Source organism: Oryzias melastigma, linkage group LG21 (assembly GCF_002922805.2).
Source record: "Oryzias melastigma strain HK-1 linkage group LG21, ASM292280v2, whole genome shotgun sequence".
Taxonomy (NCBI): domain Eukaryota; kingdom Metazoa; phylum Chordata; class Actinopteri; order Beloniformes; family Adrianichthyidae; genus Oryzias; species Oryzias melastigma.
In genome coordinates, this window is record NC_050532.1 from 26,716,891 (window position 1) to 26,741,078 (window position 24,188).

At 40.3% G+C, this 24,188-nt stretch overlaps 1 protein-coding gene and 1 long non-coding RNA gene across 2 annotated transcripts in view; one reads left to right on the forward strand and one right to left on the reverse strand.

Annotated features, from left to right (window-relative positions):
- thsd7ba (thrombospondin, type I, domain containing 7Ba) overlaps positions 1-24,188 on the reverse strand; it is a 255,311-nt gene that overhangs the window by 10,361 nt on the left and 220,762 nt on the right. The window contains exons 18-25 of the mRNA XM_024286085.2: positions 23,123-23,256; positions 22,210-22,366; positions 18,472-18,616; positions 16,678-16,793; positions 15,524-15,641; positions 12,889-13,034; positions 8,700-8,868; positions 1,491-1,664 (exon numbers count right to left, since the gene is read on the reverse strand). Of these exons, the coding sequence (XP_024141853.1) occupies positions 1,491-1,664; positions 8,700-8,868; positions 12,889-13,034; positions 15,524-15,641; positions 16,678-16,793; positions 18,472-18,616; positions 22,210-22,366; positions 23,123-23,256 (1,159 nt within the window). The remainder of the gene's footprint in view (positions 1-1,490; positions 1,665-8,699; positions 8,869-12,888; positions 13,035-15,523; positions 15,642-16,677; positions 16,794-18,471; positions 18,617-22,209; positions 22,367-23,122; positions 23,257-24,188) is intronic.
- Positions 6,107-8,607, forward strand: LOC112154867. Its single transcript, XR_002920724.2, has 5 exons — positions 6,107-6,247; positions 6,380-6,607; positions 6,688-6,713; positions 7,994-8,112; positions 8,196-8,607. It is a non-coding gene; the product is annotated as an uncharacterized LOC112154867 (long non-coding RNA).

Consider the following 24,188-nt stretch of genomic DNA (forward strand, 5'->3'; position numbering starts at 1 on the left):
ACACCACAGATCTCCGGAGCGGGTGTGCTGGGCTGCAGGGTTCTGGGAGGAAAAAAAGCAGGGCAGACGGGGCAGTGGGGGCACACTGGAGCGGGACACGGGGCTGCGTTTGAACGAGAGAGAGGCAGAGGAGCGGTTCTTCTGGGAAGAAACATCTGGTAATATTTTTAGTTTATTAATTGACCGACGGAAACACCTGCGTGCGTGCACACAGACACACAACAGAACAGACAGACACGCACACGCGCGCACAAGCCGATCAATGAAGTGGGCCGACTGCGGAGTTGGGGGGCGGGGTCTGTGTCGACAGGGGCAGAGACCATCTCCTTTTAGCAGAAACACTGGGAGATATCCTGGTTATTGATCATGATGGCAAAAAAGCAATAGCTCTAGCAGAAGCGCATGCCGACCGTCGCGGAAACAAATCGCGTCTGGTGTGACCAATAGAGCGCCGCGCAGCGGCGCGCTCTCCGCTCCGCGCCGCTGCGCGGCGCTATCGCGTCCTGTGTGACTCCGGCGTTAGAAGAAGAAAATGGTTTTATTTATGGTTTTGATAAGTACAAGTAACTCCAAAAGGCTGAAGGGTTTAACTACACAGCCGTGTCAGTTCGTCCAGGTGGAAACAAACGACTATTACTGTTATAGGCTGCATATGAATAGCTCCAAATGAGAGGAATAAAAACAAATCTCTATGATACTGTATTTACTCGTTCATCATGGTTTTGTGCCTGATTTTACAACAACAATCCTGGAATCATGAGCTCAGTCCGTCCAGGTTAGAAATGGTCATCAAACCATGTTTGATCTGTTGTAAAATTGTTCCTAATGGTCTTTTAATTGTGATTATGTTGTTTTTAGCCAGAATTAAACTTAAATTGTTGTTTTCTAGAACATAGAGAGAACAGAGCGACACGAGTTTATCAGACATTTGAGTAACTCCTTATAAAAAGGCTCCTTAACAAGCTTTATTAACACATTAGCAAACATTATTTCTGTGTTTTTAGTGTTATAAGACACTTATTAGCACAATTAGCCGAATAAGGTTTATGAACATACTTAGTAAGATTCATTAACATCTAAAGTGGGACCATTATCTACAAAGGTTATATTAATAAACTGCTTACAAGCTTAACAAATATATTAACTATCTTTATCAACATAAAGATAGCTCCACAAACTGGTACTGGGACGTGGACCGTACCAGTATCCTGGTAGTGCATTACCCCGCCCTCTGATAGTGGGTAGGGTCCGAATGTTTGTCCTACTAACCCTAAACTTAAGTCAGTACCGGACACAGATCAGTACTGGTTGCAGTTACATTTTTAAGTTTTAATAATGTAGTTTTAGAGTGTTAAATAAATGTTTATCCTGTTCACCCCGTGATCTAAGGTGTGTTTTGGATTTGGGCCCCTGTGCGATTGAGTTTGACACTCCTGGTCTTCTGCTCTGTTTGGAACCAGATCTAAAGCCTCGTGTGAACGTGTTCTTACCTTTACAAGATTTGGTTTCAAAGACCTGATGGGGGCAGCTGGCCTGATTCTCCACGGCCCGAACGATCACAGCTCTGGATCGAGCTTGGCGCCCGGTGTACTCGAAGCTCCGCCCCTCCAGGCAGATCAACTGGCAGGAGCTCCACGGTGACCATTCAGTCAAATGACAATCCCCTGAGAGAAGAAGCAAAACAATAGACGATATTTAAAGTTTTGAAAACTCTGTTGGGCCAAAGATGATAAATCAAGAAAGTTTAAGAGTGCTAGTTCAAGGAAAAACCCGCAGGCCTCTTTGGACAGGAACGATCCATTCAGGGCTGTTTATGCTGAGAAAAGCTGGTTGTATTTGAAGGTCTTATGTGTGAACAAATGATGTGCAAACAGTTTGTTAAATGTCAGACACAAAAAGCCTTTTTGTGATGCTTGCTGTGGTTATCTTGTAGAGATGATATCGCCCAGGGCTGCACCCTTCAGCCCAAACAACTCTTTGATTCTCTGCTTGGGCATCTTTCTGTGTGCGGACTGAAGCATCTCATTATCTTTTTCTATGGCTGCACTTTTCCAACCCTTGTTTCATGGAAACATGTGCTGCTAGAGCCCCATGAAGTAATAACACATACGTGTCAACAAAACCAACCCCAGCTGGCCTCGGATCCTCACCTTCACATCAAACATCACAAAGGAGCACAAACGCACACATGTCCGTTCTCTTCAAACACTGATTGTGAGCCAGGAGGCGCAGCGGCAGCAGACTGCGTGATGAATGAAGTGGAGGATCAGAGGAGAGGGGGATGAGCGGAGGCTCTTCACAGCGAAGCCTCACAAATGCTTTATGAGGCAGTAGCCATGAAGAGGGACAGCTGAGCCGTAATCAGCTAAAACATTTCAGTCTTTTACAAAATGACAGATATTCAAATAGAGCACATTGTCTGCTATTCCTGAACGGTAAACTTTCATGGCAGGTTTCAGTGAAAGAAAAATCCCTGAGACAGGTGAAGACGAGCTGGCCGGCAGCGCCGACTTCAAGAAAAAATCTACGTTTTTATAAAAAGGATGAAAGAATCAGCTGCTGTCACGAGATGACAGTTAACTCCTTGTTGCTATGGTGATTTTTACAACAGTTAACAATTTTCACTGAGCTTGCACTCAATCAAAAGTGTAGCAGCAGGTCCTTTTCTTCACTTAAGCTTAAAAAGAACATTGTTTTAATTAACTGCTAACAAAAGCTTCCATGCAAACTGACAGTTAAAGTCTTATTTCTTTAATGGTTATAGTTTGTGTAGAGCGTTACACAAAAGTCAAATTTATAGGAGATGTAGTTGCAACACAAAGCAGTCGAGTGCAGCTCTTTCCTGCAGTTTCCCATCCAGCAAAGCAAAGTGGGCCCCACATGGTTTCAAAGTGGGCAGAAATGTGGGCCCCAGTTGGGTTTGTCCACAGTTTCTATGGTGGCCCCCCTGCTATTGCCCACATTGGCTTAAATGGGGGCTCAGTGGCTAGGCTCGCTATGCTAGCCAGCTGCCTGATGGACAGCAGAGCTCGCTAGCTCACTACAGCGAAACATGCTAGCTTGCTACGGCAGAGGTCGCTAGCTTTATAAATCAGAGCTCGCTGTAAGGAGCTCACTACCATGCTACAGAGGAGCTCACTAGCTTGAAAAAGGCAGAGGTCGCTAGCATGCTACAAAGGAGATTGCTCGCTTTAAAAAGCAGAGCTTGTTAGCATGCTACAGTGGTGTTTACTAGCATGCTACAATCGCACTCACTACCTCGATAGGGAGGAGCTCATTATGATGCTACAGAGAAGCGTGTTAGCTCGCTATAGCTGAGCTCGCTAGGAGGCTTCAGTGGCGCTCACTAGCATTCTACAGTAAAGGTCGATAGCATGCTACAGTGGAGCTTGCTAGCATTTTACAGTGGCACTCACTCTCCCTATAGATAGAGATAGACACAGACCTAAATTTTGATAAACACATTAAGGCAGTCACTAAATCAGCCTATTATCATCTCAAAAATATCTCAAGGATTAAAGATCTGATGTCTAAGCAGGACCTGGAGAAACTAGTGCATGCTTTCATCTTTAGTCGACTTGATTACTGTAACAGTGTTTTTACAGGACTACCAAAAAAATCCATCAGGAAACTGCAGCTTATTCAGAACTCTGCTGCTCGGGTTCTCACAAGGACCAAGAAAGTAGACCACATCAGTCCAGTTCTGAGGTCTTTACACTGGTTACCTGTCTGTCAGAGGATAGACTTTAAAGTTCTGTTACTGGTTTATAAAGCTTTGAATGGTTTAGCACCAAAATACATGACTGACCTCCTGACCCAGTATGTACCAGCCAGACCTCTCCGGTCATCAGGATCCGGTCTTTTATCTGTTCCTAGAGTCAGAACTAAACATGGAGAAACTGCATTCAGCGTCTATGCTCCACAGATCTGGAATAGACTTCCCGAAAACATTAGATCTGCTGAAACACTCAGTGTATTTAAATCCAGGTTAAAGACTCACCTGTTCTCAGTTGCATTTGATTAATATGTATTCAAAAGTTTACGTCCGCACTTTTTATCTATGCTTGTTTTAAATTAAAATCTTTTTACTTTCTTTTAATTTTATTTTAATGATTTGAATGATGATGAATGACATTTTTACTATTTCTTTTGATTGTTTCTTTTAATGTTTTATGTAAAGCACTTTGAATTGTCTCTGTACATGAAATGTGCTATACAAATAAACTTGCCTTGCCTTGCCTTGCCTATACAGAGGAGCTCGCTAGGATGCTACAGTGGAGCTTGCTAGCTTGCTATAGCAGAGCTTGCTAGCATGCTACAGTGAAGTTCACTAGCATGCTACAGTGGGGCACTTTAGCATGCTACAGTGGAGCTCGCTAGCATGCTACAGTGGCGTTTACTGGAATACTACAGTGGCACTCACTGCCCCTATACAGAGGAGCTCACTAGGATGCTACAGTGGAGCTTACTAGCTCACTATAGCAGAGCTCGCTATCATGCTACAGCTTAGTTCACTAGCATAAAACAGTGGAGCTTGTTAGCATGCTACAGTGAAGCTCGCTAGCTCACTATAGCAGAGCTCGCTAGCATGCTACAGCTTAGTTCACTAGCATAAAACAGTGGAGCTTATTAGCATGCTACAGCGGAGGTTGCTAGCTCACTATAGCAGAGCTCACTAGCATGCTACAGCGGAGTTCACTAGCATGCTACAGTGGCGTTCGCTAGCATGCTACAGTGGTGTTCACTAGTATGCTACAGTGGTGTTCGCTAGCATGCTACATTTGAGCTCGCTAGCATGCTACAGTGGTGTTCGCTAGCATACTGCATTTGAGCTCGCTAGCATGCTACAGTGGCGTTCGCTAGCATGCTACAGTGGTGTTCGCTAGCATGCTACAGTGGCGTTCACTAGCATGCTACAGTGGCGTTCGCTAGTATGCTACAGTGGTGTTCACTAGTATGCTACAGTGGTGTTCGCTAGCATGCTGCATTTGAGCTCGCTAGCATGCTACAGTGGTGTTCGCTAGCATGCTACAGTGGCGTTCGCTAGCATGCTGCATTTGAGCTCGCTAGCACGCTACAGTGGTGTTCACTAGCATGGTACAGTGGTGTTCGCTAGTATGCTACAGTGGTGTTCGCTAGCATGCTGCATTTGAGCTCGCTAGCACGCTACAGTGGTGTTCACTAGCATGGTACAGTGGTGTTCGCTAGCATGCTGCATTTGAGCTCGCTAGCATGCTACAGTGGCGTTCACTAGCATGCTACAGTGGTGTTCACTAGCATGCTACAGTGGCGTTCACTAGCATGCTACAGTGGTGTTTGCCAGCATGCTACAGTGGCGTTTGCTAGCATGTTACAGTGGCATTCGCTAGCATGTTACAGTGGCGTTCTCTAGCATGCTACATTAGCGTTCACTAGCATGCTACAGTGGCGTTCATTAGCATGCTACAGTGGTGTTCGCTAGCATGCTACAGTGGCGTTCGCTAGCATGCTACAGTGGTGTTCACTAGCATGCTACAGTGGCGTTCGCTAGCATGCTACAGTGGTGTTCACTAGCATGCTACAGTGGTGTTCGCTAGCATGCTACAGTGGCGTTCGCTAGCATGCTACAGTGGCGTTCACTAGCATGCTACAGTGGTGTTCGCTAGCATGCTACAGTGGCGTTCACTAGCATGCTACAGTGCCCCCACTGAGTGCCCACTTAAGTCAGTGGTGGGGTCACCACAGAAACTGCGGACAAACCCAAACCAGCCACACTCTCTGCCCACTTTCAAACCATATGGAGCCCACTTGGACTTCTGGTTGAGTTACAGGAGAAATATATTTTTTACTATTATGAGCTGGCAACGCTATTAGAGATAATATTTCAACACTCAAAATAATCAAATGCTTTCATGATTCCAGAAAAGTTTGAGCAAATGTCACAGTCGGCGTATTTCTCGTTTCTCCCTCAGTGTTGCTGCTGCGTCGAGCGGCAGACCAAATAATCAGCTCAAAGTTGGTGACACTTTAAGTCATTGGAATCTGAACACAACAGGACCAATCAACACACAAGCGGGGCTTTGAGCGCTGCGCTGATGTTACCGTGGCAACACAGAGCCAAATCAAACCGAGGTGTACAAAATAGCACCTAGTAGCAATCAAACTGCCTGCTATCAGCAGGCCTGAGTGGATGTTGATCAGCATGGGATAACTCAGGAAAACTGGGAAATTGTTGTTGAGTTGAATGAAGGAAAACCAGAATCTGATGGTAAATTCAACCTCATCCCACTGGCTCCGGAGTGGGACCCCAGTAACATTTATCAAAGCCGGGGAGCTGCATTTGTGTGATTTTCCATGAACTTTTTTATTGCTTTCTCTCTCCCTTTTCCACCACGACTAGTTCGCCTTGGCAGCTTTGAGCAGAGGTTGCTATTGACAACAAACTGGAGCTCCTGGGATTATTTGAGCACCCAGACCCTCCTCTGGATAACGTGGCGAATCAATGAAAGGCATCATATTGGAATTTTCTTAGAAGCCATCACCGTTTTGTATTAGCAGAAAATCCGTGATGAAGATGTGTATCTCAAAAATATTTACACTTTATTAAATTAAGCTGTCTGAATCACAGGTAAGATGGTCTTTCTTAAGTGTATAAAGAAAAAAAACCTCTTTCCTTGGTTCTGAATAGCTATTGTTTATTTTGTACAGCCTCCTCCGGTGTGCTTTCATCAAAGGTAAGCCTGAAAGTATCTTATTTGCTAAATATTCTAAATAAATACTATGCAAGAATAGACTAATAGAAGGATAGTGTAAGTTACAAACTCATGGTGTACAGATATTGGTGTCCTACTGTGTCCTTATACTGCACTGTAGTTAGTAAAGTTTGAGTATTGGCTCCTAAATGATTGAACTCACATACTGTACACATGGGGTGAACCCGCAGGATGTCGACATTACTGCAAACAGTTTTATCATCAAATCAATATCCTTGATATCAGGCTGTTGTAAGCCTAACTAGTAATGTCAAACGTACAACCAGTTAACTAGTGACAGCCAAAAATGTAAACTCACTAACTAGTAATGTTTAAAAATGTACACAAGTTTACTAGTGGGTCATATTTATGTTGACTAGTTAACTAACAGCAGTCAACAATTTGAACAAGTTAACTAGTAATATTTAACCATGTACTCTAGTTTACTATTGAGGATGATTTGTATTTACTATTTAAACAGTGACAGCCACAAAGGTGAACTAGTTAACTAGTATTTTTTGAAAATGTGGACTAGCTCACCAGTGGGCACTATTTGTGTTTACTAGTTAACTAATTAAACCAAAAAATATGAACTACCCAACAAGTAATGTTTAAAAGTGTAAACTACTTCACTAGTGGGCAATATTTGTGTTTACTAGTTGACTAATTAAACCAAAAAATGTGAACTAGCCAACAAGTAATGTTTAAAAATGTAAACTACTTTACTAGTAGGTTATTTTAGTGTTTATCAGTTAACTAACTGTGAGTAAAAAATAGAACTAGTTAACTAGTAATATTTAACAATGTGCATCAGTTTACTAGTATGAATTATTTGCGTTTACTTTTTAACTAGTAATAGCCAAAAGTTTGAACTAATTAACTAGTAATGTTTAGAAATCTACACTAGTATACTAGTGGGTCCCATTTATGTTTACTAGTTAACTAGCGGTAAATAAAAATGTGAACTAGTTAACTAGGAATGTTTAAAATGTGCACTTGTTTACCAGTAGGTACTTTTTGTGTTTACTAGTTAACTAGTGGTGTTTTTAGAGTGTCACTAGTTAACTAAACACAAATAAGTGCCACTAGTATACAAGTGCACATTTTTAAACATTACTGGTTAACTAGTTAACCTTATTAGCGGTCACTAGTTAACTAGTTGTACTTTTAACATTACTAGTTAGGCTCAAAACAGCCTTATATCAAGGATACTAAACAAACTCCACTCTAATCTGTATATTTTTGTCACTTCTAACAATCAGGCAGCACACAGGAACACACACTGAAGGACTCCAGGCTCAGTCTGCAGGGTCCTGGTGGGCTGAAAACAGAATTATCAGTGAGACACACCAGCATATCCCAACCACACCATTACTTACCCGTATGTGTTGTACTACAGTCTCTCACCTACAACATGCCGGTAGAAAAAATGTGCATGAACATTGTTTCTCTTCTGTCTCACAGAGAAGTCTACAACCTTGAAATGTTGTGGGGGCCAGGAGATCATTCTAAAGATCATTTTTCTGTGTATCAGCTTCATGTTTCCATGTAATTCTACAGACATCAGCTAGATGCTTTTTTTTTACATTTTTGTAATGTTTTTGTTTGCATGTGAGGATTGTACTTTGCTGTTATCTCTGCAATGGTCGGCCGTTCGCACTTTCTTCTCAGACTGAAGCCGATCATGAACAATTAAATGGGCTATTAGTTAATTTATGACTTTTATTGATTTTGCAATTACGTGGAACCGAGAATGTCAACCATGCATAGGAGGGGACAATGTATTGGCGAACTCCTACAAATGAGTTTGTGCTGAAAAGTCTGATTATTGATTCTGTAGTCAGGGACCCTTGATAATTATTGGAGTCGTGCTTTCAAAACCAAGACGGATGGCTCTGGGTTTTATAAAACGGTAAAAAGAAAACTGCAGCTGCTCACTTATAGAATGGCTAAACAAAATAACTTTACCTGGACAGGGGACGAAGCAGGGCTGCTCCATCTGCTGGAGGAGCTGCTGCCTGATGACGTCTCCACAGAGCTCCGCCTCCACTGGCTGGGGAGGGGGCTCGTTCAAGTTCCCCCAGTGGACGATACATGACAGGTTCCTTCTCCTGACTCCTTCTCCACACTCTCCACCCTGCAGGGAAACATGGACAACCAAAGGTCAATGCTGTGTTAGAGGATAGAAATATCCATACAAGAATGCTGATCATAACTGAGAAAAAGTTTTTAAGGAAAAACTTGTCTAGAAAAGTCTTAAGCTGTTTTTGCTTTTTAGATTTACTTTTTAATATAGACAGTTTTCACTACTGCACTGATGTGAACATGAATGTCATCAATATCAATTGTCCGGTATCTCTTCTCTCTCCACTCCTGAGACTTAGCTTCTAAAGGCCTCATCTTCAAGCTCCTACCACTTTATTTATTTAACTGTGATTTATCAGGGCAAGACAGATAAAGAAAAACAATCTTATTTTCAACAGTGACCTGGCAAGAAGCACAAACTTTTAAGAAGAAAAAATAAATCAAACAATATATTGCAACTTTTTCTTTGTCACGTCTAGTGAGGGAACACTGGAATAGAGGAGTATGTCATCAGCATAGAGGTGGACTGACAAGTCTACATAGAAAACTATGCTGTTAATGTCAGTAGGGGAAATGGTGGGTCTAATGATCGATCCCTGTGGAATACCTGTGGTGACACAATGAGGTTGAGAAATGATTTAATACATTGCAATCTGTGAGATAGTTTAAGAACCATGACATTGATTTGACAGTAACACCAATATCACAAAACCTGACAGTAAGACCGGAGTTATTAACAGAGTCAAAAACTTCCGTAAAAATGGCAGCATATTGCAAATTGGCAAGCATTTCTTCTCAGTTAAGCCTCGCTCCCACTGTTTTCATTGCGCATGCGTGGTGTAGACCGCTAGCATATCATTGTAGTGCAACGGCTAGAAAAGCAACAACAATGAAGGTCATCCAGCAGCTCGTCTTTTTCTTGCTTTACTTGTTGTACATCGTGTAGAACAGGAATTTAACGTTGTTTGAAAGAAGACGGCTGAGAAGAATACCGCTGTAAAGAGGAAAATGGAATCGCTAGCTTAGCGCTATATTGGTGATTTCTAACGTCGTCATCACTTTCTGCCAATCAACAGGTGGCTACAGCGGCTCCGCCCCAACCGTCCCGTTCCATTGACTTAAATGGAGATGGACAAAACAAGGCTGTGATGTCACCAATAGAACATGCCTTAAACCTCGGGTTCCAATGAAATGAAGTCTATTCAGTCGCCATTCTTCCGCAGTACGGATATCGCCCAATTTCACCATTTTGGGACCAGACGATGTTAGTAAACAGTGATTGGTCTGAGAATCTGTCAATCTAAAGATTTGAAGTGGGGCCAGCCGATTTTGGCTTTCTGGGACTGTCCGAGCCTACAATGGATGGGGGCTCTCAAGAGGTCCGGGTTGGAACTGTTTAATGCACTCGTCAAAGTCAAGGCCCGGGGGCCGGAGCCGGGTAATTCTATCCGGCCCTCCAGATTGTTTTGTTTTATTTTTATTAATGGCCCGATGTTATCTTGCGCTTATTTCTAACATGTATAAAGTTATTTAAGGTTTAAGCTGATTTATTCTGGAATAATATTCCTGCCTTTGTATTATTCATAATTATGTTGAAAGGTTACAGTTTCAAAAATTGGTATTCTGCTACCTTTTTGGACAATTTTGGCATTTACTAAGATCTTTTAGGCTATTTTGGGGTTTAGCTAATATTTCAGCTATATGCTAACTTTTTTGGCTAAATTAGGTTTTTTCAGTCTTTTAGGCTATTTTCAGGTCTAACTGTTTTTTTCAGCAACATGCTAGCTCTTTTGGCTAACCTAAGATGTTTTTTTTTTCTCTTTTTTTCTGAGTTTTTTTAGGCTAGTTTAGCATTTAGCTAATATTTTAGTTGACGTTCAGCTATTAGCTTCAGTAGTGTCAGCTATCAATTTCAGCATCTTCAGACCTTTTCTGGTAGAAGTGGTAGAAGTTTAATGTTCTAATTCATGCATCGTTTTCTAAAATATTACAAGGAATTCCAGAGAATCTATCAGTACAGGTATGTGATTGTGTCCAAGAAATGAATCACAAACAAACAACCACAAGTGCTGAAGTAAAAGGACTTCAGCTGTCGCGCTGAGGAGCTGATTTTCTAATTTTCCTGTCAACACTAGAGAACGGCGACTGCAATGTTAAGTGTTGTAATGAGGAGCTTTGTCACACCACAACATGTCAATAAGGGCAACAAAGCAAATAAAGATTAAATAGACATTTTAGAGGGATTTCAGTGAGCGGTTTTCTCACTTCATATTAGATTAGCGTGGCAAAACAGGCAGGTTAATGTTTGTTTACAAGAGCAGCAAAATACTAAATGGCTTTTAGGAAGAAACAAGCTTTTGTCTTTCTGACTGAAGACTTTTGAGAAAAAAAAAGATTAATTTGGAAAAATTAAGTAACACTAAAGAGCAATAACACTTTATTTTGCTTCACTATCACCCAAACCACATAAAAGAGTCATTCTGTTTCTATCATTACTCATATGGATGACACATATAAAGAAATTTAAGTTTAGGGTTTCATTTATGAGTATTTCTTTATTCAAATCATGGTGAGTCAGGAGCAGACTCAAAACGTTAAGGCTGTAGCGGTACTAAAGTCAGTGGGACACATTCTGATGCATCCACTTCAGACAAATAGATCCATGAACGTCTCTGTTTTCCTTGAGGGTTGTAAGCTAGCAGGAGAAAGTGTAAGCAGAAGGGATGATGGGAAGTCAGGGCAGGGTAACTTAGCATCAACAGTCAGAGATTAATTTCTGACGAACTTCTGCTGCTCTGCAAAAACTAAGTCCTAGAAAACAATTTTTTTTCTTCAACTTTTTTTCAATTTTGGCAAAAAAAAAATGCAAATTTGTGATTAAAAGACCACTGGCAACCCTTTAAAAATAGTTCAATAAATGATTTGAGTGGGACTTTAGAGATGGTTTAGGTCTAATTTAGAATTTCAGGCATTTCAGGTGAGTGTTTCCACTCAAAGTCTGATCGTCACAGCTCACGAGGAGAGAAAATAACAACAACAACAACAACAACAATGGAGGTCATCCAGCAGCTCTTTGCTTTTGGTACTTTAAATATTCAAAGCATTTCACGTTGTTTGAGAGTAGGTTGCGGGTGATGAAGGGGAATATAACTGCTTTCTTGGAGCTGTCGTAACGACCTTCAGCAGGTTTCAACAGGTTTCAACAGAAGCTCCGCCCTAAACAGTCCGTTCAATTTTTCTATGGACTTTCAACCAATGGGGAACCACAGATTGTACAATTCAGTCCGACCAAATGGGCCCATTTTATAATGAAAATACTCAACACACCGGACTGGACCGGACCACGCTGTAATGCTGAGTGGAAACAATGCTTTTGACAGTAAATCTTGAATATATTGTTTAGCCTTTTGATCTAAAAAGGATTTTTTGACTATTTGGACTGCAGTAGTCCCAGGATACCCAGGATACCAGGCTTTGCTGACAGAAACTGAATATTGAATCCATCAACCAAAACATGACAAAACCATTAATAAACATAAAGGGTGGGAGAGTAGATGACCTGACAACCAGTGACTTAAATCCACTGAGGTTGATGAACTGAATGAAGACAGCTGTGGATGATTAACCTGAACGTAGTGAGATTGACAGGAAAACCAAATATGACATGATGTATGTCTATGAAGACTTTTTTATGATAATACACACTTAGGTTAGGACATATTATAAAAATGATCAGAGCAGTAGATGTAAATGCGTTTATAGCAAAGTTTGAGATTTATTTTGTCTTAAAAGAGAAGGACATCAGAACTTGTTCTAAAATATCTTCCCAAGACAAATTCTATCAGTTCAATTGGCTGATTTTCTTTCTTTATAACATAGAAAAACATTTAGGTTTCTGTATTTTCTAACTTGTTTTGAGAAGGACATTTTTCAGTGTAGTCACATTTAAAAATAACATGTATCTCTACACTTGTATGTAATTGTATGTCTTGTAAAACTGTTTTTGCAGAAAATTGTGTAGAATCTCACTAAACAGGAACTGATGAAGAAAGTCCTCGTCATGGAAGCGTACCTCTATGATGCATGCAGACCAGTCACTCAGCAGCCACGAGTAGCAGGGCTTCACGGGACAGGATCTGGTCTGGTTGAGCTGGCTGGGACAGGGACGGCCTTCCTGATGGGCCTCCTGGAGGATTCTGCGGCTCCGGACCAACCGCCCTAGAAAACAGCGTTCCAGAAGACCTTTTATCCAGACCGGAGGATACTTCGCATCAGAAAAGCTGCAGATTTTTTTGTTTCTTTTGCCACATCTTAAAAAAAGGGGCATAAAACATTCTGTTTCCGATGCTCTCAACGGTGAACTGCGTGCAGAACCTTTTTAAGAAATACAAATGCTTGATAAAACTACTTTTCAAAATAAATAGCTGACATGAAAAATGATGTTTTGGAAAATAATATCAGGTTTGTGCTTCCTTCCTTAGTTCAGTGAAACAGTGGAGTTTCACGACACGGTGCAGAGCCGCCTGCCGTCCCAGAAGGCTCGGTAAAGACGTAACCTTTCCTCCATCCATCCAGCAGCAGTCATGTTTGGATGTGTACGTGCGTTTCGCCTGGGGATACGCTGAGCTCTGTAAGCCCCAGGCAGACAACAGCAAAAAGGAGCTCAGCCTGCCATCTTAAAATCAAACCAAACACATTAACACTCCTCTGGCATCCCGACCAGACGCCATCCTTGCGTCATCTGACACAGACAAACACAAATCCCTCATTAGGGCAGACAGATGCGTTTCACTGTCACAACCAACTGAGAGACTGGCAGAGAGTTCCAGCTCCTGTGACAGAGTTGTGAGTGACACTCCGACTGAAGGAGTGCCCACGACACGAGCATTTTTAGACGCTCTGAATGATTTATGCTGTCCGTACAGGAGAGCGGCTCACAACTCAATAAGAAAACTGATCATTATTCTGGAGAAATAAACGTACAAGAGCCAGAGGCCGTCGGCGACAGGATCAGGCACAGATCCTGTCGATTATCATTTTATTCTGTTTGGTTTATTTGTTGGTTTAACTGTTATTTTATCACCATGGAAACCACTGCCCCCACTCTCTTTGAGGACAAACTTTTCATGACTCAATCTGGCATTGGCTGCGTCACCAGGAAAGTATTGGAAGGATGGATTTGAGAAAGGACACGACCGTATTATGTGAGGCAGCGTTTAGCAGCAGCACGAACCTGACCAACCAGAAGCCCCCCCACCACATATCGCTGGGAAAACTTGATTTATACTGGCAGCCCTAACAGTTTCTGTTTTTCCCATTTTAAGCTTTAATTAAAGCTCTTTTTTTTAATAATTCTGAACACTATTGTTCATTTCAACTTGGAAATCAAGTGAATTAATGAAGTTTTAGTCCCATTTTAAGCTAATCATGTTCACTAAAACAACATTTTTTACTGTAACACTGTTCATTCATATTTTACATTTTTTATTCTTATATTTTATAGGCGTAAAACTGCTGAGACTTTTATAAAAACATCCATTTTGAAAGGGTTTATTCAAATGAAAGTCCTTCCTGCATCTTGTATGTTTGATGTTTCACGATTGCAAGATTTGTAATTCCATTTTCTGAACTTTATTCCATTTCAAACCTACAAAATATATCACGTAATAATATCAAAATATTACCTTAACCCTTTAATGGCCTGCTCAACCAAATGGTGGGAATCATTTAGAAAACATGTTTTTAAAAATATTGTGTGTATCATTAAAAAATTAAAGTAATAACAAAAAAAAGAATTCTGGTTAATAATTGATGCACACCAGATAATAAATGGTGTGCATCAATTATTAACCAGAATTTATTTTTCTTTCTAAAAACAATTACTATTTGGTTGTGTCCAACCAATCATCAATTAATCTACCAATCAATAAACCAATTAACCAACCAATTAATAATTAAACCAACCAATCATCAGTTAATTGACCAAATGTAAATGAGCTAAACTCTTGGAAACATAAGTTCATTTTTGCACTGAAGCTTTTTCAAACAAAACCAAAACTAGAATTAATTTGTATAAAAAAATACTGATTAATGATTAAGGTCATGGTGAAAACACAAGCCTGACACTGAAGCAGAGCCAGATGTGCTCTAACACAACCTAAACTCCTGTGAACCAAATAAACCAAATAACCTAATAAACCCAAACAGAATTAGAAATGAATGAATTCTTACAGGATATTAAAACGTCAAGCAGATGTTTAGATTGTTTTACCCCATTCAGTTCCAGATTGTTCTCTCTAGAGATTGGAAGTGAAATAAATCTATTTGAATCTACAGTATTGAGTTTCTGTGCAGAAAACATTGATGCTAAAATCTTAAATCAGCTTGAATGTTGAGTCACGTTCTTCTAAAGATCTCTCTGTTCCATTAAACCCTCAAGACGTTCACGAGGGTTCTCTGCAGACATTCTTCCAGTGACTCCTAATGTAGATCTGTATGCTGCTGCATGTAAGCGTGCACATTCTGACTCGGAGACTAAATTAAGAGGAGTTTGAGAAGAATTTGAGATTTTAACCAAAACCATTCTGAAGAGTTTTTTTTCATTTGCAGATAAACAGAAGTTTTGTTTCAAAAAGGCTGAATTTATGTTTTTGCAGACAGACGGCTGCTGCAGCTGACGAGAAGGTGTGTTTGCTGGTGAGGTTTACCTTGACCGCCACAGGTGTGTGAGCATTCAGACCACGGGGACCAATCAGAGAGCAGACAGCTGACAGAACACTCAACCACGCAGTTCTCCAGCAGCGGCCATGAGGTGGTCAGACCAAACTGGAAGAAAAGACGGAAGAGAGACCAGTGAGTTTATGTTACATCATTTCAGAGACTTTCTAAAAGAATCATTGGATGGAACAAAAATATGTTTTTGAACTTTCTAATTTTAGAAATAAATGCCATAGAAGTTTAACTTTGGTGAAAACACAAACTCTGAACGACTGGATTTGAAGCAATTTGCTAAATCTTTACAGTCAGGAGAAGAAAATCACCTGAAGCTCTGACTGAACCTGTGAATTAGATGTAAGAAATGAGCTTGGAGATCACAAACAGCAGCAGAACACATCAGCCGGGCTTTAACCTGTAAGCACGGTGAGCAGAGCATTATCCATCAGTACTTTTGATGGATAATCCTGTTGTATTTGAGACTACGTTCTGACTATTAAGAAAAAAACTAAAACACAAAAATCAATGATTTTATGACATAATAGGAATTGAAAAGACAAATGTAGTAAAAAAAACAAACAATATCTTTAATCTTAATAAAATTTCAAAAGTGTCTAAAACGAGCTTCATGCTCCTGAAGGAACTTTTTCCATCCAGTCCTTCTGCTCACCTGGCAGGTGATGCCTTAATTGGCGCCTGATGGTTATTTAAGACCGAGGAGGTCACCCCAACGCAGGCAGGGAGCCTCTCTTTTCCCTCTTTGTCCTCTGCACTCTCAAAATGCTGGGTTTTGTTATATAGGTTGGACCTTGGTAGTCTTGATTTACTGGCTTTGTTTGTTTTCTTTAGGTAGTTTTGGTTAGTCAGCCGTTACCAGGGAGCTGCTGACTCAGACGGTCGACGTGATTGGGTCAGCAGTCTCTCTAACTTCATTTATGTTTGGCAAGGTTCCAATTTTCTTTTGTTTTGTCTTTTTATTTTAACCAGCACACTAGTTATTTTTTCCTTTTGTTTTTCTTTTATTCCCTTATTTATTATTGTTTTTCTCACTGATGTCTAGTTTTTGTTCTGGTCTCTTTTTGGTTTTCATCTTAGACTTGACCAGGTCTGCCGATCGGGGCCATAACTTCCTGTCTGCAGCCGTTACCTGCTCACACATCTCCATTTCCACAATCTTCCCATCGCTCCGCACGCAGTCCACAAGGCGCAGCCGGAAACCCGGACCGCAGACGGCGTCCTCGCTCAGCTGACATGTGCTCCACTCTACACGCAAAGGCAGAAACCTCCATCTCACATTCTACACAATTTCTACACAAATAAATAAAGAAGCTTCACAAAAGCATCTTTCCAAACAAAAACATTCAGACACTTCAGCTGCATGAAAGGAAAAGCCGAGCGTGCGCTTAATGCCGTCCTTTGCTCTTTTCAGCTGCCGTTGATTCAGTCCACTTCACACATGCTGGATGTGTTACTGGAAACTGTCGCATTCAAAGGTTTTCATATCAATGACGCTTAAAGTTTGCTATCAAGCTCTTTTATTGCGACTGCACAGCCAAACCCAGGCTTCAGAACCAAACACAGAGCGTCTTTTCAGTAAGTGAGGTCATATATCTTGTCGGAGAGCTTTTCTCCACTCAACATGACTTCATTGTAGCCATTTTCCATCTCAATTTAAGGCAGAACAGTTGCTAATAATCCTCTGAGAGTGTTGAGGCATGAGATGGAATTCAAAAAGTCCTGGAATGTTAGGAAAATTGATGTATTGGAGCCACTAGATCCGTGGTCACTAACTGGTGGACCGCAGTTGGGTCTGCATGACCCAACATCTGGGTCTGGGCGCCTCTTGTCTTTGGAACCAATTCTCACCATCAAATGGTCATACATGGACACATGCATGTTTGGAGAGTTTCATGGACAGAAAAGAGACGAGAGGAACCCGAGAAACATAAATCTGCTGTTTACAGACACAACCAGGAGTCTTCCTCCAAATATGGATTCATGAGTCGTTTCCAATCCGCTCTGCAGAATTTGTGGCGACAGATTCTGAATGATTCACACGATGGATTCGTGTTTATTTTTATACTTAGAAAATAACAGCTTTTGATGGTTGTGTCATTTTTATGTATTCATCACATCTGAAATAAAGTCATAAAGTCTACATTTAAAACAATCAAATAAAGTTGCCGACCTGCTGAAGATTTCTCAGAAACTTATAAAAAGGGAGATTTAGGATTTTGGTTTGAGCTGTTCAAAGTTTATATGCAATTATTACTTAAATCTTTAACAATTATTTTACTTTACTTAAATTTGTGGCTTTCCACGTCTGTTCCACGTTTGTCTAACAGACTTTTCACGGGTTTACCACCAATGTATAACCTATTTATTGTGTATACAGCGAACATATCACGTTAAAATTGCGTAATTGATGCACAAATCACTAATGAACTGCACATAAACAATGGAATAATCACACTGGTTCATGTTCTACATTGATTTACGTGCTCTTTGTGTAGTTTATTCGTAGTTTTTCCGTAGTTTTACCGCGGTTTAGTCACGATAAATCTATTAAAATTTCACATAAAGACCACAACTCTTCTCACTTCTTCCTCATATACTCATTTATGACCAATTTTCATTTCATTTATTCAGCATAAAATACCCATTTATGGTTAAAGTCAACACATGTACACAACAAAAAAAAGCATCTTCATTCTTATTACATTAAAATATCAAAAACATTTATATTAATAACAGGAGAAGTCCACCAACTTTACATATGTAACTTAATAAAATGTAATGTTAAAAATGTCACTTTAACTACATTTCTGTAAATCTCATCTCTGTTGATGCTCATCTTCACTCTTATCTATGTAAACTGTACAAAATGTTCATATCGGCGGTCTGACACGGCCTTGAGGTGAGCGAGCGTGCAGAATCCTACCTGAGGCTCGGAACCGGTACGTGAAGCAGGTGCTGTTCAGAACACAAGACTCCGACTGGATCTGCTCCGGACACGTCACGCTCGCCGCGGCCGACTCGCGGAGGATTTGTCTGCTTCTGTTTCTCAGCGTTTCTGTGTCACATTGCTGCACGACAGTCAAAGGAATTCACTTTACTCCAGAATCAACAGACATGCGTGTCCTTATGAAGCAAAAAACAGACATTCTTAATGAAAGACAAGCTTTTCTTATATTTATAAAAAAAGTACAAGTCAATATTTTTACTTATATTTAATAATAAAGCTTTTTTAAAATATAGGCTAAATAAAAAAAGGTTCTTCCTAATTATTCATAATAATAAATAATTAGCAAAAACAAATAGTGTGAACTTCAGTCTCTATAGTTACAACAATTACAAACAAAAAACAATCATTTGTTCTGTATTTATGTGTAAACTCAGTAATTATATTAGTAATATAAGTAAGGTGTAAAAGGCTAATGATCATAATGAAAGTAAAAAATAGACAAACAAAATGTTGAGAGAATGAGGACAAAGTAGGAAACAAATGTCAACATTTTAGAGAAAAATATTCATCAAATATGCATCAGTGAAATCTTCTATCCCAAACTTATTAAGAATTATGAACCCAGAATAACTGAAAATGTTGAAACATCCAAATATTGAAGTGTAAATTTAGAATTCGGAGGTTTCGCTGCAGCTGCAGACCGGAGGAAGAGCAGATCCTGCAGAGAGACGTGAATGTCTGCTGCTTGTGAGGCTGACATATGCGGCTCGAGCTTCACGTCAGCGTGATCCTGATGAGTTCACACCACCTGCCTCACTGCAGCCGCCATGCAAATGTCTACGGACAGAAGCCACGCCTCCACCACCGTCAGACGTCTCGTTTGGTGTGGAAACAACAATGACAGATGATCAGCAGCAAATTTCTTTTACTGTAAAATACTTTGTGAACTAAAAATCAGAATTTAGGCAGAACTTCAAAGATTGAACTAAGAATTCTGTTGTTTTTGCAGTTAAAACACTGAAGCTACATTAACACCAGCCAAGTGTTTGAACTTGGAGTGAGCAAACTTTCAGACTTCGGACCAGAAGTGGATGGAGTGATTTTGTATTCCGCCACATAAGAGAAAGAAACAACATGGAATCTGGATGAAAATTTCTTTAAAACCAAACATTTTTGAGTTTCTATGTCAAATTTTGTGGCTTTTGTTCTCATTTTAGAGCTAATTGCACTGATGGGTTGATGTTTCTCGGGGAAAAACGTAAACTTACAGAAACGTCGTGTTCAAAGGACAATGTATTTGTTATTTAACATCTCAGACATAGAGGGAACATATACAATTATTAAGGATTATTTATATAATTTACTCCAGTTTGGCAGGTCAGACTTAACAGTTGGGCCACATGTGACCCGCGGGCCAAAATTTACTCACGTGTCCCAGGAATGTGTGGACCAAAGGCCAAGTCTCCAGTATCAATATATTATTTATTTAACATTTTTTTAAAGAATTTTTTTAAAGAATTTTTTAGTATTTTTCAAGCATGTTTTCAGGATCTTCCTATGTTTTTATTTTCCATTTTGTTAACTAAAGCACAGTTGAAATCAAAGAAAACTATTCAAATTTATCGTGTCTTGTCTTATTTTGATCTACTTTTTATGATAAATACTTTTTATTGGTTATATTATATCGCGTAAAAATTACCCCACAAAAGTGATGGTGTAACTTTTATAGCTGTTTTCTGTTAAAATGATCCTGGACATTAAACTGCCTGAAGAGTTGGTGAAGGTTCACATTCATTTAGGCGATGAAAACTTTAACTCTTGTGAAATCTTACAATACCCACAAAGCCCCAAAATCAAGCAACTTCATTCCATTTTTATTCAAAAAAATGCATGTATAGAAACATCTTTAATTATGAAAGTATTCCTTTTTTACTAGTTTTTGTTAGATGATATAAATCCCAGTGAACTTTATTAGAGTGTTATACTTCTTCACTGCCGTTGGCTCCGCCTCCTGCAGAGTTGATAGAGGATGTTACGCTTAAAAACTCCCAGAAACCCTTGCTCCAGCGGAGGCTGAATTCCTGAGAAGAATTTGGGTTACTCAGCCGATGAAAGTCTGTGGTTTGTGATTCCTCATCTTGTCGTTTTGTGTTGATTCTAAAGTATAGAAATCTATAGATTCCTAGAAAGCATAAGCTCTTATTTTCATTGCTTGGTAATCATGAAAGCACAAAATCTGAATAAAATAATGATTTTAGTTGAGAGAATAGATTTGAAGATGAATATTTTTGCAGCTAAATGACAAAAGTTCAAAGGAATGAGAGAATAAGTCTTCATACTTACATCAATAATATGACGGTTTCTGTTTCACTGAAAGGTTGGATTGTATAAGACTTTACGGAGACATGAAATACAGATAAATAGGAACATTCAGCTTGTTAAAAGTACGTTTCTTTAGGAGTCATGTTAAAGCTTTAAATTATTCATTTTTTTCCATGACAAGATTTGCATAAAGGAAACAAACTCCAAGGTTGAATGACATAAAACATCTTGTGGGAAAGAATCCTCACCGATACAATCTCGTTTTTTTCCGTCTCTGCCTCCAATGCTCCCATATAGAGAAGTGCAGCCTCACACAAAAACCTGCAAGACTCACAACGCCGGAACCACTCGCCTGTGGCGACAAACCCTGCTGAACATGCAGCACGCCGTCGCAGCCTCAGGCCTCAACATTCAAATATGACATCCGTTACATAACTTATTATCATATTTATAGGAGGTTTTGTGTGGAAAACAATATATTTGTGATGGTTTGATGATGTGTTCAGGAATTTGTAATTACATTCATTTATTTTCTTGATACTGTGATTTCAATAATTAAAGTGTATATTTCAGTTATTACCATTGAATGGTAAATTAAAAAGAGCCCACAGCAGGTTATTGTTATGTATTTATGTGTGGAAATTAATGAAAAAAAATCAACAAACATGGAAAAAAAAGAGAATGAAAGTTAACTTAAATACAAAAGAAAACATTGAAGTTTAGGGATTATAAAAACTTTAAAATGCCTAATAAATAACTCATAAGGAAATGCTATCAATCAAAATGTCTTTGTGTAGCATTTAAAGACAACATATAGCTGACAAAAGTTAATTTATTTGACGATAAACCCACAGAATTTACCTAAAAAAATGTGTCAAACATTTGGTGACTTTAAATTCAGGGAAAATAAGTGAGATTTTAATTTAGGCTTAAAATATATAAAATCTAAACGTATAACATGATTAAAGAGGTATTTTCCTTCCATCCACCCAACCACCCTTATAAAAAAACAATAAATGGAAGCAGTACTTATCATTGAAATAAATGTAAATACTCCAGCTATTACCATTTTCTTATATAGAAATATACTGATGCTGAAATATGCTTTATAATATATGTATATAAAAATAGGTTGACCATCCATATATTGCAATATGTTCAAAAATATTTGGGTAAATGACTGACATGTGAGATATATTTCTTAATTTAATGTCAATATATCTATTCTCCAGTTTATTTCAATATGTTTTTGTTTCGTAACAGGAACCAACCATCACGGGGTCACAGTGCACGAGACCATCATGCACTGGTGACAAACAAAAAAACTTGTGAACCATTTGCATTAATGATGTCATTCAAAGAAGGCTTTCAGGTGCAGGATGGACTTCTCACCTGAGGGCAGCCGCTCCAAGGTCCCCAGGGTCCCATGACGCAGTCGTCGGGGCAGGCCAGGTGGCACACCTGTGCTCTGGGCGGCATTTCCTCCGCGTCGCATTGGCTGTCATCCACGATGCTCTCCTCCCCACTTATCAATCCTGTCTTTACGCACCTGAGCGGGGCAGCAGGCAGAGCGGTATAACTAGTCTCCTGGGCCATCATCACTGATACCATTTCTGAGCACAAACAGCTTCTGAAGTCGGTCTGTTTTTAAAGTCTTTGAACAGTCAAAGACCGAAACTCAAAAAGACGTAAATGACAGAAGAAGACGTCTGTTTACAGTTTATCAAGCTAATCTTTTAGCAGCAGGTGTACAGTGACGGAGAGGCTGCAGGACAGCAAGTAAAGAAAGATGAAATCTGTCTGGATTTGCGTTTGTTGGGGAAGCTGCTCATCAGAAAAGGAGCTGGCTTTGACTGTTCCCAGAATCCTTTCGGAGTTGTTTATTAAAACGGCGTCTTCCAGTCTGTTCTCAAACAGCTCATTAAAGTACTTGTTGCCCTTGACTCTGCCGTCTTTGAGGATCCCTCATTATCAAGACAGCGTTGTTGTTCCGCAGTAAATACTCGCTTTACTTTGTCACGTCGCAATGGCAACTGAAAGCTGAATTTGCACAACACATTTGATGAAGGCCCTTCAACAGCACCGCCCCGCTCCGCGCCCGCTGTGGAGTCTAATCCAGAACGCCAGCTCTCCCTGCGGTTATTTTCGGGTCTGCTAATCTGTCCACGCTGATTGTGAAGCATCGCTTTAGCTTGACTGATTGTGCTGCAGGTGTGAATGGCCATTGAGAGAAGCCTTGTGGGTCCAACTCCTGCTGCTGTGTGTTGTGATGCCAAGTGAGCAGTTTGCCAAAGCGTTTACTGACCTGATCTTGCGGCTCTGGACCCCCTCCCCGCACGCTGGCAGGTCGTCCACGGCATTGATGGTGCAAATGGACCAGGCCTCGCTCCTCCACTCGTTCTGGCCGCTCCCGCCTCTGCATGGCACGGCTTCGTAAACCTGCGAGCGGGGAGACGAGGAGTGCATGAGGTGTGTGTTTGTGATCCCACACACAAGCATGCTGCATGAGCGTTTGCTGGTCTACGACTAAAGAAAAACATGTTTTCCGTTTTCCCACTAATTACATCCCTTTTGGTTCGAAAAGTTCCTCCCAGCTTTATCTCGGGAGAAGGTAAAAATAAACAAAGACAAGGTGTTATTGAACACGGCGAGGGATTACACTTCCTTCTTTTGCATCATCTCTAAAGCGTGCGTTCTTTCCGGAGGTCTCTCAAAGCGATGCTCCTTTCTGACAGCGAGGAAGAGTTCAGATCCTACAGAGAGGCCGGAGTAAGCCTTTAGGAGAGAACGGGATGAGGAACAGAAAAGGACAATTCCTAACGGCTAGGTTTTACCCCCCCCCCCCCTCCCAGTGAATCTGGCATGACTGTTTAACCAGGGGAGCAGGCAGCACAATCCTCCTGTAAAACACATGTTTACTCTCAATCTATGTAACTGTCTCCACAGCAAAAGGTGTGCTCTTGAGGACAGATTGTGGGAAAAGCTATGACAAGCTGTAATGTGTGTCAGTGTGTGGTTTTCCGAGCGTTCTCACACTGCAGAGTGGAAATGAGTGTTGAGTATTCCCTCCCCTGCGGGCCACAGATGCCTATTACACACCGTCATCATCTCCCATCTGTCCCTGCAGATGCTTCTGCCGGGGAAACTGGCAACTGTCCTACTCCTACTTTCTCCACATTTACTGCAGAAACTCCACAAACAGTTTTTCTCTGACTGGAGATATTTTCTGATTCCACTATTCAACTAAAGGGTGTCAAACTCAATCGCACAGGGGGCCAAAATCGAAAACACACAACAGGTCACCGGCCGAACAGGATAAACATTTATTGAACACTCTAAAATTAACATTTTTACTAACACTGTAACTTTGT